Source organism: Trachurus trachurus (assembly GCF_905171665.1).
Source record: "Trachurus trachurus genome assembly, chromosome: 9".
In the NCBI taxonomy this organism is placed as follows: Eukaryota; Metazoa; Chordata; class Actinopteri; order Carangiformes; family Carangidae; genus Trachurus; species Trachurus trachurus.
In genome coordinates this window covers 7,916,300-7,929,075 of record NC_139895.1, presented here as the reverse complement: position 1 = coordinate 7,929,075, position 12,776 = coordinate 7,916,300, and the positions used below count along the sequence as shown (strand labels likewise).

Sequence of the window (12,776 nt, the reverse complement as noted above, 5' to 3'; positions counted from 1 at the left end):
CTGTTACTGCACGGCCCATTTCCTGCCTCAAATGTTTTAACCTGCGTCTCTTTCTCTCATTAAAGGGACAACGAGGAGTTTTGGAAAAGCGAAGCGTTTTCACACTACATTTATGAGCCTCCGCGCGCACCGTAAAATTATTTGACCGGCGCAAGACAGACTCATGTTTTCATTCATCAAGAATTAAAGTCAGAGGTTCAAAGAGGTTCAGATACCGTCGTAGTTCCGACCATAAACGGTGATTCGGCGGCGTTATTCTCATGACTCGCCACGAAACCGAAAGTAAGGAAACGCTGGTCGGCTCGCCCAGCATCTCCGCCACCACTAATAATAACAAAATAACGATAGAGACAAAACGATATATTTATAGAAAATTGGCCCATTAACAAGTGTGGGTAGCGTAGATTCATCTACATTAACGTGAGACTTTTTTATTGTCGCGGAATTTTTCGTTCTGCCGATGGAGAAACTCCTCGCTGTCCCTTTAAATATTCAACATGTTTTTAGACCTGTTTGTTTTAAGTCTTTTATTCTGGCGGGACGGCTCATCAAACATTGAAACCACAATTCAATGAAATGTGCTGTGAAGTTTGGGCCACATGGCGTTGAATAAATTATACAAATTAAAGGTAACACTTTACTTGAAGGTACGTCATAACGTGGTCATTATATATTAAGTGTCATTCGGTTTTTGCAGGGTTAGGATTAACCGAATGACAACGTTATGACATTGACATAATGTTTATGACACAATACCTTCAAGTAAAGTGTTACAGTACCTTAAATTTGCATAATTTCCTCGACGCCATGTGGCCCAAACTTCACACTTCACATTTGATTGAATTTTGGTTTGAATGTTTGATGAGCCGTCCCGCCAGAATAAAAGACTTACAACAAACAGGTCTGAAAACATGTTGAATATTTAATGAGAGAAAGAGACGCAGGTTAATTGCACATGAGAAATTCAGAGACAACAAAGTGTGTAAACACAGCACGGATTGGAAATTAAGATTTATTTAATAAGCCTCCGATGACACAATCGTGTTGGATGTAAGTGTGTGTGTGATAACAGAGAGGAACTGTGTGTGTGTACGTGTGTGTGTAGATCTGATTAAAACAGGAAGAGGAGTGAGTGTTCCTGGTGGGGAGTGTGTGTTTTCCGGGTGATAAAGAGGCGGATGAAGCAGCAGTGATGGAGACATGAAGGCAGCAGCAGCTTCTCTACCTGAGGAAAAAAAGAAAGAAACCTGCATCAAAGAGCAGAAAGGATCAGAAGATTTATCTCACGCTGCTTCTCCGACAACTTCTCGCAAAAGAACGTATTTGATTAACTTCTTATGGCGTCTCTCCCCCGTTAACGGAGCGAAGATTTCCATCAGCGCTTCCTAAACGCTGCTGATTAGATTAATTGCCCTCCCCTGTGGTGAACGTCCCCCCCCCCGGTGTTCCTCTCATTTCACTTCCTCGCTCAGCACGGAAACTTTCAATTATCCTTCATTTCTCTGCTTTCGCTCTTGAACCTTTTGACCGCCAAGTGCTTCACCCATGTTCACCTACGTATCTCTGTCTCAACTTTGTAGATCGTCCAGGTTTCTCTAAGGCCCCGTTTATAAATACAAGTTCAGTAGTTAAAGGAAAGGCAAGTTTATTTGTATGGCCCATTTTTACCAACAGTCTGTCTCAAAGGGCTTTACACAGCATCATAACAACATCCTCTGACCTCTGACCCTCACATCGACTGAGGAAAAACTCCTAGAAAACTCTTTTAACAGGGAGAAAAAGAAACAGGAGAAAGCTCAGGGCGAGCAACCCAGGACGGGCAAACCTGCAATAGATGTTGTATACAGACAAGAAAACAGTTCAGTTCAGTTTTAGTTCAGTTCAGTTCAGTTGTATTTGTATCCCTAGGGAAATTTAATTTGCAGCAGGCATCACAAACGTAGACAAAAGACAACATCAAAACATCAACATGTCACCAGCCACAACATAGTGCAGCAGTACATAAAAAAACAGTACAAATAATAAAAAGTGCATAGTGCTGCAAGGATTGGAAAAAAACAGATAACAACATGGAATATGGAAAAACATTGAAATCACTCAGTTAATGCGGCAGCAGCTTCTGCTGTGCAGACTGGGTCATACACAGATTAATGGAAACCTCCTGCCACAGCGGAGATTTGGAAAAACTCTGTTTTAGGCTTCAGAGCGTCACAGACAGTGTTGGGAAAGTTCACTTTCTAAATGAACTAGTTCAAAGTTCAGTTCACACATTTTAAAATGAACTAGTTCAGTTCATAATTCATTGTTCAAAATTTTAACTAAGTTCACGGTTTCAAAACTGAACTAGTTCTTTTTTCTTTTCTTTTTTTTTTTATCAATATGTTGCTGCAAGCTATTATTTTTCAAAACTTTTGCCTCCATAGACAGCAATTAGTTACTAGTTACTTTCCACAAAAAGTAACTGAGTTACAACTTGATGAAATAAAGTAATTACCAGGAGAAGTAACTACTGCGTTACTATTTAATAAAATTCTCAAATATGTCAAATTACTTGGACGTTTATCTTTTACTAACCAACTGGGTCAGTATTCCTCCACACAAACAGACAGGCTCAGCGACGCGCTGTATCACTCCGCCTCTTCCATGCGCTGCTGATGCAAATGATAGGTGTTGCCAGATTGGGTGGTTTTTCCGCCTGTTTACAGTGTGTTTAGCTGGGTTTTGCTTGGAAGGCTCTATGGAAATCTGGCACACTCTTCAATTAAGTCATACTGTGAGAGAGCACCGTTCACAAACGCCAGAATGAACGCGTTCACAGTAACGTTCATGAAGCGGAAATACAGTACGTTCAGTTCACATTCACACAACGCTGGTCACAAATATGTACCGGTATGTGACAGAAAATGCATCAGCATCACGTAGCATCATGTGATGAACGAACCTTGTGCCATCCCAGAAGGAACAGGAAGTGACTGGTTGACATGGCTGTATGCTTCTCCTCCTTACACAAAAAACAGTAGCCAGTCAGGTGTGAACACTGTTATTTGTGTAGATATCCAACTATGTGTAAACGTGACCAGAGTGAAAAGGTTTATGATGCTTGTGAATGAGCGTCGTTGTCGTGGAGTAACCGGTGTTGTCAGAGTGTGAGTCAGAGCCGTCGCTGCTCCTCCGCTGGCGTTTTCCCTCCAGTTTGTTTTTGTCTCTTCTCCGTATTTTGTGTGTGTGTGTTTGTGTATTTGTGTATTGGTTTGTTTGTCTGTAGCACTTGCTGTGGCATCTGGCTTCAGTGTGTGGGCCACTGGGAAATCACGGTGATCATACCAGTTGGTGCTGAATTAAATTCCTGGAGCCTGTATTTGTTCACAACATGGACGCACACACCCACACCCTAACACACACACACAGAGGGACGAATGTGCAGGTGTAGCACAACATGTTGTTCCATGTATTTCCATCAACAAAACAGGATTGATTCACTGGTTAATTATCAGATACTGTGTGTCTGTGTGTTTCTCTCTGTCTCTTTGTCTCCAGCTCAAACCTACACAGACACACGCACACACACAAATACACACAAAACCAGCCTCTCGTTTGTATTTTATAACCCTCATGATCTCTTTTGTGTTCGGTGTGTCTTTAAAGTACATTGAGTAAGTTCAGTAATTATGTAATTTACTCCAAATTATCCAAAAACATCAAATCAAATCTAGATTTCCTTTAATTAAAACAAGCGTCGTTTAACCTGTTGTATCTAAACGACCGTGAATTTTGTTCACGTGGTGTGTTTTCTGATCTTTCCTCCAGACTGTGACGTGTCGTGCTCAGACTGCCGCGGGCCGAGCCCACAGGAGTGTGTGTCGTGTTCAGACCCGGCTGCCTTGCTCAAAGACGGGGAGTGTGTCCCGGACTGCGGCGGAGGTTTCTACGCTCAAGACGGCGCCTGCTACGGTAAAATGAACACGACACCTCACAGCAACAAGAAAAAATAAAGACAGGAGGGCTTTTGTTTTTATTGTCTAAGCCAGTGTTTCTTGCACCCCTAGTGGTTCTCAGTGGAATTGCAGGGGATACTTAAAACGATAAAATTGACGTTTACAGACATTTATCATTTTACTAAAGTAGTGACTGGAGCCATCATTATTGAGCAAAATGCAGAAGCTAAACTAGGCTAATTAGTATTTTTCCCAATCCTGTATGTTTTAATGGGAAATTGGTCTCATCTTATTAATAAGAGGACACATTTTGATGGTTTTGATTGATTCACTCTTGAATGTTGTTTTTAAATTTACTCAGAGGTGGCAAGTACTTAAGTAGATTTTTCAGGTATCTGTACTTTACTTGAGTATTTATTTTTCTGACGACTTTTTACTTTTACTCCCTACATTTATACGCAAAAATATGTACTTTCTACTCCTTACATTGTAAAAACAGGCTCGTTACTTTTTTTTTTTTTGACACGACGTAAAAGCACCGGTAAAAGACGTGAACTAGAGAGGGAAAGAGGGAGAAGAAGAGGGAGGGAGGAGGGAGGGGGGGCGGTAGAGAGAGAGAACCATGTTACCAACTTGTACTGCAACATGGAGGCAGCTTGCATGGAGTAAGGAAGCAATGGTGGTCGGACTATCTGGGGGGGGGGGGGGGGTTGAACACTGTACAATCAGCGCATTTACCGTTTACGAGGGGCAAAAGCAACCTGTCCATGTGCCCGTGTCTGTGTGTATGTGCGCGCGCGTGTGCGCGTGTGTGTGTGTGTGCGTACGTGTACGTGGGTGCGACCGCACGCAACAGAGACGGCAGGTGGACTGACGGGCAGAGATGAGAGGTGGTGAAACGCTGTTTAAAAATTATTATTATTATTATTTAGTGAGAGTCTGTGGCGGCCCAAACGTTGGGAAACACTGATCTCTGGTCAGTTCAATCTTGATTATTCTGTCTGAACTTTTTTTGTTTAACAAAATTATCAAATTATGTAGGTTTCATTAACGGCAAAAATTCATTTTTACTTTTTACTTTTACTTTGAAAGTACATTTCAGAGCCTGTACTTTCTTACTTTTACTTGAGTAAAGGAGTTGAATCAGTACTTCTACTTTTACCAGAGTAATTTTTTACACATGTATCTGTACTTCTACTTAAGTACAGAACATGAGTACTTTTGCCACCTCTGAATTTACTGCATTATGCCGTCAACACTTCCTTTGTTTAGTCTCCATACATTTCTTAATAGGGCTTTTATTGTGAAATATCACACAGGAAGATGGTGTAAAACTCACTAACGTGCAATGCTCACCGTAGCTACAGCGTCTTTTAAAAGACCAAGATGAAGAAATGGCTCAAAATAAAAAAATAAAAAACAGCCAAACTGATTCTGAAAAACAGAAATGAAGACAGTTACAGCACATTTTGTCAAAATTTGTTGTTTATTCCGATAAAATAATAATAAAAAAAATGTCCCAAGATGCATGGAAGAGGGGAAAAAAAAACATCTGATATTCAAAAAGACCAGTGCAATGTCAGAGTGAACAGAGAGCAGCAGCTTCTGAGACAAGTAGAGGTTTATTGTTAGTGGTGAACTGGAGGTGAAGGTTTGTTTGGGCTTGTTTTGTGTTTTTTTTTTTTTTTTTTTAATTTAAACCTCTTGCCAGTTTCCACAGCGTGTGGTGGTGCCAGAATGATAAGTCAGCAGTAGCCAGAGTTAGCAAACAAACAATTAAAATATATATAATTAAGCCGTTCTCTCTCTCTTCTTCCACTAATGAGCATTCAGAGACTCAGAAGAAAGAGATCCTGTTGATATGAATATGGATGGTTTCTATTTTTGCGTGGTAAGATGAGGAAGAGGAGCGCGGTGCAGGCGTCCCTCAGGGCGACGGTGAACTCAGGACGCACGAAGACGAGCTCGTTCTTTTGGTTAAAAGCACCTGAAGGGGCTGAGGAGGGAGGGAGGGAGAGAGGGAGGGGGGGACTTCTCCTCTTCTCCTCCTGCAGCTCAGACCACCTTTAAAGGAAAATGTCAAAACCCGGGTAACTTTCTGCAGAAAGGTCAGATACATTAGAAGTTGCCAGTTTGGGCTTTGAGGTCTGTTTTTTTTTTCTTCTTTTTAAATGTCAACATCTGGAGAGAGAGAGGGAAGCTGAGAGGATTTTAACTTCTCAATTTTCCTCCTGAGGGGTTTCCAGCTGCTTCATTTGAGAGGTTTCCTTTTTTTTTCTCTTTTCTTTTTGTCCCCTCCGGCGTGCCGTAGGAAATCCCTCCTACTGGTCTTAGCCTCTGTGTGGAGGGAATGACAGATCTGTTTGAGCATGTTCACATGTCAAAATGTCATGTCAGCATGGGACAGCACACACACACACACACACACACACACACACACACACTGGGAATGTAGCCTTTAGCTAAGTTTATCTTTTTGGACATATTTGACTTCTGACATTTTTCAGAATTATTAAAGGGACAGTTCAACATTTTGGCAAATTGGCCCATTGCCATAATCCCTATAGTTTTAGCAGTAGGTTCGTTACCTTTAATTGTCGGTGCAAGCTATTTTTTAGAACGGCGGAGCAGAGCCGTGAGCTGCTCAGAGCTACGCTACGGAGGCTCATGGGATTTCTTGGTATCCCTCATGAAACTCATCAAATACACAATCCAACAACTCCAAAACGCTCTGGTGGACAAGTTGTGACCTGCACATTCACCACGCTATGAGATAATAACAGAACGTTACGAGACAGAGTTGTTTTAGAGGGAAATTCAGAGACTGCTTGATGAAAAACTGTCCCTGAAGGCAACGCGCATCAGCGGTTTTGCATGAATTTACCTCTAAAACAGTAACGGTAACGTTCTGTTATTATCTCATAGCGTGGTGAATGTGCAGGTCACAACTTGTCCACCAGAGCGTTGTGGAGTTGTTGGATTGTGTATTTGATGAGTTTGATGAGGGAAACCAATGAATCCCATGAGTCTCCGTAGCGTAGCTCTGAGCAGCTCGCGGCTCTGCTCCGCCATTCTAAAAATAGCTTGCACCGACAATTAAAGGTAACAAACCTACTGCTATGACTATAGGGATTATGGCAATGGGCCAATTTGCCAAAATGTTGAACTATCCCTTTAACAGACAATGTGACGTTCAGGACCTATCTCACACACACATACACACCTTCCCCGTCCTAATTAATTAATTAGTTAATATTGAAGTTGAACTCTGTTCTGTGTTTTATCGCTCCACCCGGAGGTGATTAACATTTACATGCTGCGGTTCACAGCCTGCGATTCCTCCTGCGCCTCCTGTTTCCCTGACAACCCCAAGTGCATGAGCTGCCCTCCAGGGACCGCGCTGCATCATGGGAAATGTATTACGCAATGTCCGGACCAGCACTACCTGGACAGCCACAACAGATGCCGAGGTAGGCCAACTCTTCGGCCACTCACGGCGTTCGTTGTCCAGACTCAAGGTCACTTACACTCACTGGTCTCTGGAGCTTTTGACCACGGCGCTCTCGGTCTCTAATCTGCAGAATGAGATGAGCAGCACCAGTCTGCTCAGTTGCCATGGAAATGCAGATTTTCTTCTTCTTTTGATGTTCTTGTTAATAATAATAACTAATCAAAAAAAAGTTTGTTTTGAAGCGTTTTTTCATCAGCATGTGAAAACACTGAACACAATATGAGCAATTTTCCACTTCAGATCAGTGTGTGTGCTCCTCAAAGAAAAAATAATGATTCATCTGTGAAACCAACTGTGCTGCTCTTCATCTTCGTCTTCTCCTCCTCCTCCTCCTCCTCCTCCTCCTCAGCCTGCCACAGCTCCTGCAGCCTGTGTTGGGGCCCGTCGGTGTCCCAGTGCACCCAGTGTCCAGCCGGTCTCCTGCTCCACCAGGGCCAGTGTGTGGAGGCCTGTGGGGAGGGGCTGTACCCGCACGACAACACCTGCCACAGTGAGTGAGGCCACACACACATACATAACACCTTAAATGAGTTTAGTTTAGTTTATTTGAAAAGAAACAATCCACATTAATAAACATTGTATAAAAAACACATGTAAATGCACCCGAATTAGCTTAAAAATCTAGTTTTCATCGACTGTCCCTCTGCCAGTTTGTACACACTGCAAAAACTCAAAATCTTACCAAGAATATTTGTCTTATTTCTAGTCAAAACAAATCTCATTATACTTAAAATAAGACTCATCACATTAAAAAGTAGCTTGTTTTTAGACACTTCCTACTTCTTTAAAGCATATTTTCACTTAAAAAAAATCTGATAGTGGGGCGAAGTTTTTCTTTCTTATTACAAGCACAAAAAACTTCCTTTCACTGGCAGATTCTACTTATTTCAAGTGAAAATTTGTTTGAAACAAGTGAAAATGATCTAAAAACAAGTAAATTTTTAGGTGATGAGTCTTATTTTAAGTGGAAAGAGATAAGTTTTGACTAGAAACGAGACATTTTGACAAGAAATAAGACAAATATTCGATGTGATGCTTTGAATGAGAATACCGCCTGGCTGAATGTGGTGTTCCTTAACGGGATTATGCAATCGTTTTTTGTCGCACCTCGCGTAGTTCTAATAGCAGAGGATTTAAACTGTAAAACTGCTGTATCACTTCCCAGCACTGTTACTCTGCTGTCTCTTTTGACCTTTGATGTAGTGTTGCTTTCGTCAACAGTAACAATTACAGTATATAATAATAATTAGATAACCATGTTTGAATTGGGAAATGGGTTTGACTAAAAGAAAAATGTGGTTTTGTCTATAGGTAATTACACTATATTGACTGGGTTAAATAGAATTACATTACTAGAAAGAGATTAAAGTCATTGACTAAAACTAGACTAACAATACTCTTCGGACTATAAGCCGCTCTCGTCTCTGCACACCGCAACACAAACGCGCTCCGTAACCCGTAATCTTTTGTTCATGACAGTTAAGACTGCACAAACACACACACCGTAACATCGTATATGTTATGTAACGTTATCCGGTCACTCCAGTTATTGATTTTTCGCCGGCTTCGTTGTAAACAAATGCACATGGGCGAGAGGAGTGTAACCAAAACAGCGGAAAAGTGACCGGATTTGCACAGTTCCCTACTGTCTTTCTGTGTAAATATCTCATGTTACAACATGAAAACCTGCCGCTTATATTAAAGTGTGGCCTATATACGTATGTACAAAATTGATTTTCTTTTAAACTTTAGCTGGTGCGGCTTATATTCAGGTGCGCTCTATAGTCCAAAAATTGTGGAAAATCATCAGTTTTCGTTGACTAAGACTAGACGAAAATAGTCATGGATTATTCTGACTAAAATAAGACTAAAATGTTTTAGTCGACTGAAACCTGACTAGACAAAAAAAAGAGTATGAAAGTGACTAAAACTAATAAAAAGTAAAATGACAGTTTGACACAAAGACACCAAAAACAACCCTACTTTGACGTCCTCCTCCCTTTGTTTTCAGACTGTCACCCGTCCTGTCGCTCCTGTGTGGGACCTTTGGCCTCGGATTGTCTCCGCTGCCTCAAACCGGAGGAAACGCTGCTGCCACAGTCCGGTCACCTGCAGCACGGCGTCTGCACAGCTCGATGCCCCGCCCACACCTACCTGGATGACGTGCAGACGTGCAGAGGTGAGCACATCTGGACGTGTTTGGATCAGTTCAGTTCAGTTCAGTTTGTAAGTTTGTTTGTCGACACAGATGTGCATCGAACGAGCAGAAGATCCAGGAGCGTTAAATGCATTTCTTTAACAATTTAATCGGTTTCTCAGGATTTAATGTTTGTATCTTGAGGTTAGAAAAGTTTTGCATATTTATGATGCTGAGACGTACGAGGTTTGGTTCAGATCCAGATAATGATCTGTTTCTGGTGGAGGAAGATGCTGAGTCTGCATCACACAGAGTTGTAGTTATTATTAACAGAACACACGGCACCAGCAGCAGCACTTAGGAACACTTACATCACCATTATCAATCAACATACAGCCAATAAAAACACACAATAATGATAAACTGCTGTGTTTAATGTTGTATATCATCATGGCTTCATGTTGCGTAAGTATTAAAGATACAAAAAAAGTAGACAAAGCTACACTGAAGAACAAAACACACACAATGTAGGAGATGTGGTGTAGTTTGGTCTTGGTTAGAGGACACTTTACATTCCTGCTCTTATTCTGGAGAAGCAGAACATGTGAGGACGAGCTGGAGAGTCTCTCATGAGTGAAATGCGATTTTCTATTTATTTATTTCTTTTATTTCTTTTCAATTTTTCAACTGGTTTTAACCCGTGTCAGATAAAACTAAAAAACCTTCTCACAAAGTTGTCAGAGCAGCTGCGACACCCGTCAGCACAAGAGCTCAGCAGGTGTTACGGTGTTGTTACATGATCACTAAACCTCAAAGTCAGCCTCCGTGTTGATGCGAACACACACCTGTCTTAAATTTCATGACTCTCTTGTGGCGATAAAATGTGTTGCGCACACGCCAACGTCTCAGAGACACACACATGGACACACAAGGTGAAAACAACAGCGGTCCGCTTTCTTGTGGAGTCCCCCAGGGCTCTATCCTTGGACCACTCCTGTTTTAGTTGTGTTTTCTTCCCCCCAGCTCAATTTTTTTTTTTAATTTCTATGCTGATGACCTACCTGTCCCCTAAAAAAGAAACAATAGGAGTTCTTTTAATTTGCTTTTAAACTGTTTTAATGGTCTCAAAACCTTTTTAAATGTTACTGAAAGCAAACCCTTCCATTTTTGTTTTACTTCTGTTGTACAACTCAAAATCTTACCAAGAATATTTGTCTTATTTCTAGTCAAAAATGTCATATCTAGTCTAATTCCATCTAATTATATTTAAATAAGACTCATCACATTTTAAAGAGTAGCTATTTTAAGACCCTTTTTTTTTCTTTCTTTCTTTTTTACTTTTTTCAAGCCTATTTTCCACTTGAAATAAGTAGAAAAATCTGATAGTGGAGCAAATTTTTCTTTCTTATTACAAGCACAAAAAAAACTTGCTTTCAATGGCAGATTTTTCTACTTATTTCAATTGAAAATGAGTTTGAAACAAGTGAAAACGGTCTAAAAACAAGTACATTTTTAGGTGATGAGTCATATTTTAAGTGGAAAGAGATTAGTTTTGACTAAAATGAAGACATTTTTACAAGAAACAAGACAAATATTCTTGGAAAGATTTTGAGTTTTTGCAGTGTAAAGCACTTTGGTCGACCTGGTTGTTTTTTTTAAATATTCTCTCTATCAATAAAATGGATTGGATTGGATCCATCCATTGGTACACCCGGGTCACAAGTCACATATAGAGACAAACAACACCCTGTCTTTGTGTTCATGTCAAACTCCTGAGAGAAGTTTTGTCTCCAGTCTTGAGTTATATTAGGAAACGTTGTGTTTGTGTCTCTGTTTGGTGAAGGAGGACAGTGTGTGTGTGTGTGTGTGTGTGTGGCGATGCCTGATTGGGTTGTTTGAGTGTGAAATTGTGCGTGTAATGGGTGAGTTTTTTATTAAGCTGGGTTCTAGTTGTCTGTCAAGTGAGAATAATTATCACACAAACACAAAACACACACACACACCATTGCCTCTATAACTTCACCTCCTCCTCGTCACCATGGAGCCAGGCGGTTCGTTTCCATGTGTGTGTTTTTATTTCTAACAAAGCAGAACAACATCGAAGAGGAGGAAGACATGAAAAGACCATAATCACTTTTTTTTCTCTTTACCTCCCTTCGTCTTACCCTGCGCTGACCACGCTGCGTTCAGTGTTTGGCAGCGATGCAAGTTTTTCCTTCTACCTGCTGTCTCTTCCTCCTCGAGCGCAGCCAAGTCATTTTTTTTTTTTTTACCAACGCTGGCATTTTTTTGTTTTTTTTTGTTTTTTCCACTTGGCTCTGAGTTTCATCCGCCACAGCTTCTGTTACCTGACACCAGACGAAGCGCACGCTGCCAAACAGCGGTTTTTATAGCCACTGCTTACATTAAAGTCGAGTTTTTAAGCACTTTGATGACAGTGGAAGGCGTGTGAGAGCAGCAGGAAGAGAGGAGGGTTTGATAAACATGAGGTGCAGAACGTGGAAGAGATCCAGATTTTAGAGTAAAAGCTGTTTCAAATATCAGACTTCAATAGTTTCATGGACTGAAGCAGTTCAGTGCTGCCTCGTCGTCATTTAGTAACACATTTCAATACTGACAGAGAAAATCAGCTCAAAAGTTAAGAAAGAGGCTGATCTCAAAAGGAAAACTGTAGTAAAGCAAAACATTTGCACAAATTTGATGAATTTGGTTTTTAAAAAACTCAATGGTTTTGAAACCAATGTGTTAGTAACAGTATCAATATCATAAATTATGTAAATATAGATATATATAGATATTATAAATCTCTGAATGATATCCAGCCTTATTTGACACAAAACTGTTGCATTATTACATTTTATCACCTCTTTTGTTGAAAGTCTGTTGTTCAAGAATAAGTAAATTTAGTTCATCAGTTTTACATCACAACATCCAACAAGTTCTTCAAGTTTTCTTCAAATGTACATTTATTACTTAAAATGGCGTTTATGAGTAGGGTTAGAGTTTAGAATTAAGTTTAAGAAGAACTGCCGTCCAATATAGACATGTTTCCAGTTAAACCACTTCTCTGTTCTCCACCAAAAACCAGTGGATTAAAAAGAAAAAGTAAAAAGAGCCAGAAAATAAATGTTGAATTTTCACCTTCTCACAGAAGCACATGACAAATATGTGCTGAATTTAGCTCTATGAAGTC

General features: G+C 40.5%; 1 protein-coding gene across 1 annotated transcript in view; it reads left to right on the top strand.

The window, feature by feature from the left end:
• The window catches only part of fras1 (Fraser extracellular matrix complex subunit 1), a gene marked incomplete at its 5' end in the record, with an annotated part of 337,050 nt that overhangs the window by 159,100 nt on the left and 165,174 nt on the right, over positions 1–12,776 (top strand). The window contains 4 exons of the mRNA XM_083979904.1: positions 3,808–3,951; positions 7,265–7,405; positions 7,796–7,936; positions 9,458–9,625. Of these exons, the coding sequence (XP_083836030.1) occupies positions 3,808–3,951; positions 7,265–7,405; positions 7,796–7,936; positions 9,458–9,625 (594 nt within the window). The remainder of the gene's footprint in view (positions 1–3,807; positions 3,952–7,264; positions 7,406–7,795; positions 7,937–9,457; positions 9,626–12,776) is intronic.